This window comes from Morone saxatilis, unplaced genomic scaffold (genome assembly GCF_004916995.1).
Source record: "Morone saxatilis isolate NCDOM2014 unplaced genomic scaffold, NCSU_SB_2.0 Contig17, whole genome shotgun sequence".
NCBI lineage: Eukaryota > Metazoa > Chordata > Actinopteri > Moronidae > Morone > Morone saxatilis.
This window is the reverse complement of record NW_023339729.1, coordinates 15,957,932-15,961,402: the sequence shown is the minus strand read 5'-3', so window position 1 is coordinate 15,961,402 and position 3,471 is coordinate 15,957,932. Positions and strand designations below refer to the sequence as shown.

The window sequence follows — 3,471 nt, the reverse complement described above, 5'->3', positions numbered from 1 at the left end:
GGTGATTGTTGGAACAGTGGAAACACTAACAAAGACGGTTTTGGTGAGTTTTATATTGTTTCTGTTTGGTCTGAAAGAAGTTTTGATGAGGTCATTTTTTGTCAATGGAGTCCTGTGGTGATATAACTGCTGTTTCTGGTAAAACAAAAAGGATTTTGCTCTTTAACAGAAAGTTTTATCTCTGTGGGGGTCCTTTCCATAATGTTGTCAGACACTTAGAATAACAATGTGAGTGAGTGGGAAAAACAAGTAGTTAGTGGACGGTGCATTTGTCACCAATGATTATGTTGCTGCCACATTTCACAAATATTTTCACATCGTATTCGGTGAGTTCAGGGTTCATTTCAACCAAACCAGCGTTGGTGATTGTTAGAAAAGCAGAAAAACAAACAAAGAGGGTTTTGGTAAGTTTCATTTTCTGCATGGTGAAATGACTGCATGGTTTTGTTAATGGAGTCTGGTCGGCCTGTAGCACCCATTTGTTTTGGTCTTAGATGCTGGTGCTCTAGTGCACCATCTAGTGGCAGTGCACTTTGTGTATATAACCTTTCAATGATGAGACTTGGAAACCAGTTCAGCTAACTGGACTGCATTGTGTGTTTCTCTGTCAGGGAGCTGAGCAGCCTGAAAGAGAAGCAGCAGAACCAGACTCATGGATTTATTGGACTCATCGAGTAAGTACTTTCTCTGGTCTCTGTCTTTTTGTCTTGTAGCGTCTATTAGTTGGTTTCAGTGTTAATGTGACTTGATTTGTTCCCTCCCAGTCTCTACTGCGTCCAAGGCTGCTACCCTCCAGATTTCCTGAATGCTTGGGACACCTTCGACCAGCAGAAAGGCTCTGAGAATGACAGACCAGGTCAGTGAGAGAAAAGATGTGTTCACATTTGTTTAACTTTCACATTAAATATTCATTCCATAATGGAGAGAATTGCAGCGCAGCTTATCTTTCAGATTGCAATGGCTGAACTTTTATTTGTTTTAATATACAAATATCAGTCTATATAGGACCATGTGTTTGTCTCTTTCATTAGGTATCTTTCTTTCTATCTTTACTTAGATTTCTTTGAAAAAGATCAGTTATTCATAATCCTGGAGTTTGAGTTTGGAGGCATCGACTTAGAGAACAGCAATGGAACGGTAAGCACACCTCATCACAGTGACAGCAGCTGTAAACGTTTAGCATGATGCATCGCTATTTTCAGTGACTGTTAAAAACCTCTCTCTAAATTCTTGCCAGTTTCACTACTGTAACAGAAGCAGAAGCTTTACAGTTGCACACTAGCTCTAAAAATGTGCTCAAACTTTAATGAAGAAACTGCATTCATACATAGTTCCTTGAATTGACTCATTACAACTTAATGTTGGACCTTATATGTGTATGCATCTAAAAAAAAAATACCTAGCTTCTGTAAATGCACTGTATGAGTTTGAATAATCTGTATTTTGTCTGATCATTAACCTATAAATGGACTGTTTTGCAGTCTATAATTCAAGCCTTTATTTTGTTGTCAAGCTGGCGTCTTTGGGGGTGGCAAAGAGCATCCTTCATCAGGTTACTGCTGCCTTGGCTGTTGCTGAGCAGGAGCTACACTTTGAACACAGGTGGAGTACGCACACACTCTCCCAAATTATAGCAACTGTAACTGTCTTGCCTGCATCAGCCACTGTTAATATAAAGACTCAAACAACAAAAATAAATGTAGTATACTACCATTAAAGAGCGAGCAAATATTAACATTTGAGAAGCAGGAACCAAAGAATGCATAAACTGTGACATGAAATCCTGCCACCACACTTTTGTATTATTATTGAGTAAATAAACAAACAGCTTCCATAACACTGATATTTGAATAAAATCACAACACGAAAGTCTGCCACAACACACACTTTGAAACGCTCCTTCGGTTGTACACATTAAATTTGACGCCTCATCAACTTGAACTGCACCTGCCACATCAAGTGTGAAATGTGGCCTTCAGTATCAAACTGGTGGCATGAGCCGACTCAGCAACGCTGTTGGTGTGTATGTGGTGTCAGGTTTGATGGATGATTTGTTGATGTCTTGTAACAGCAACTGTATCCCCCTGTGCTGTTTACTGCAGGGACCTCCACTGGGGCAATGTGCTGGTCAAAACTACCAAGGAAAAGAAGGGGAGCTTCCTCCTGAACGGAGCAACCAACTCTCTGGAAACCAAAGGAGTGCTGGTCCGCATCATTGACTACTCTCTCTCCAGACTAGAAATTGGTCAGACATGTTTGTTTACCTCCCACTTTTTTTGTACACATTTTGTGCACAAACTATTTAGCACCGGTAAAATAATAAACAGCAATGACACATGAGATATGTTTTGCTCCCTCCAGATGATCTGACGGTGTCCTGTGATATCTCGGAGGATGAGGAGCTTTTCATGGGCCAGGGGGATTATCAGTTTGATATCTACAGACTGATGAGACAGGAGAATGGGTCAGTGCATTTATGTGACAGTTCAAAAACAACCAGTGCTAAGCTTTGAATGTGTCACATGAAACAGTTTCACAATGCAACTACAAAAAGAACTAAATCCTGTATATAATAATAGGTTGAATGTGTGGGATAAAAGAACCAACACTGGACTTCTTATTTCACTTTGGCTTTGATTAATCAATATGTTCTCTAGAAATGAAAGTCGGCTGATTAGTTAGAGATTCCAAACACCAAGGTTGTTTTTATTATACACCCTTAATAAGATGGATCTCACCATACATCTGTAGTTTATACGATGGGATATGTGTTTTATATGGGTCATCTGGACTGATCTACACTGATATTTACTTTGACTGTTAATTGTGATTTGAATTAAAGGAATAGTTTGAGAAATACACTTAATTAATTCTTGCTGAGAGTTAAATGAGAAGATTATAACAGCAGCTGTTAGCTTAGCTTAGCATAATAACTGGAAACAGGAGGGAACAGATATCATGGATCCTTTTTTAAGGGTACCATCCCCCTCTCTCTTCCCCTGTCTTTCCTGCCTCTTTCCTGCCTCTCTCCAGCTCTCACTATCTAAGAACTAAAGCAGAAACTGAACTCTCAGTTATCGTGTTACTGATTTATAAATGCTACGCTGCTCTTTTTGTCTGCCTCAGAAACAACTGGAGTAACTACCACCCCCATACAAACGTGCTGTGGCTCCACTACCTGTGCTCAAAGCTCATTTCCATGAAGTACCGGGGCTCAGGAGGGAGGGGTGCCAAGGACATACGGCTGGAGCTCACTCGTTTCTATGACAACGTCCTCCAATACAGCTCTGCCACCGAGGCGCTGGAAAAGAGCCCCTTGTTTCAGTAGTAACTATTAGCCCAGTGTCTCCACTATAAATTCCAGCACAGTTACACGGTTCAATTACACAAAACCCTAATAAAACCTTTTTTATGCTATTGCAGTTTTATGAATAAAAGAATTAAGACAAAGCTGGCACTGCATTACATCCT

General features: G+C 40.1%; 1 protein-coding gene across 1 annotated transcript in view; it reads left to right on the top strand.

Annotated features, from left to right (window-relative positions):
• haspin (histone H3 associated protein kinase) overlaps positions 1–3,465 on the top strand; it is a gene marked incomplete at its 5' end in the record, with an annotated part of 10,796 nt that extends 7,331 nt beyond the window's left edge. Inside the window, 7 exon segments of the mRNA XM_035659410.1 lie at positions 612–674; positions 765–856; positions 1,058–1,137; positions 1,514–1,602; positions 2,103–2,245; positions 2,362–2,464; positions 3,127–3,465. Coding sequence (XP_035515303.1) covers positions 612–674; positions 765–856; positions 1,058–1,137; positions 1,514–1,602; positions 2,103–2,245; positions 2,362–2,464; positions 3,127–3,328 — 772 coding nt within the window. The 3' untranslated portion in view covers positions 3,329–3,465.
• Positions 3,466–3,471: the final 6 nt, after the last annotated feature.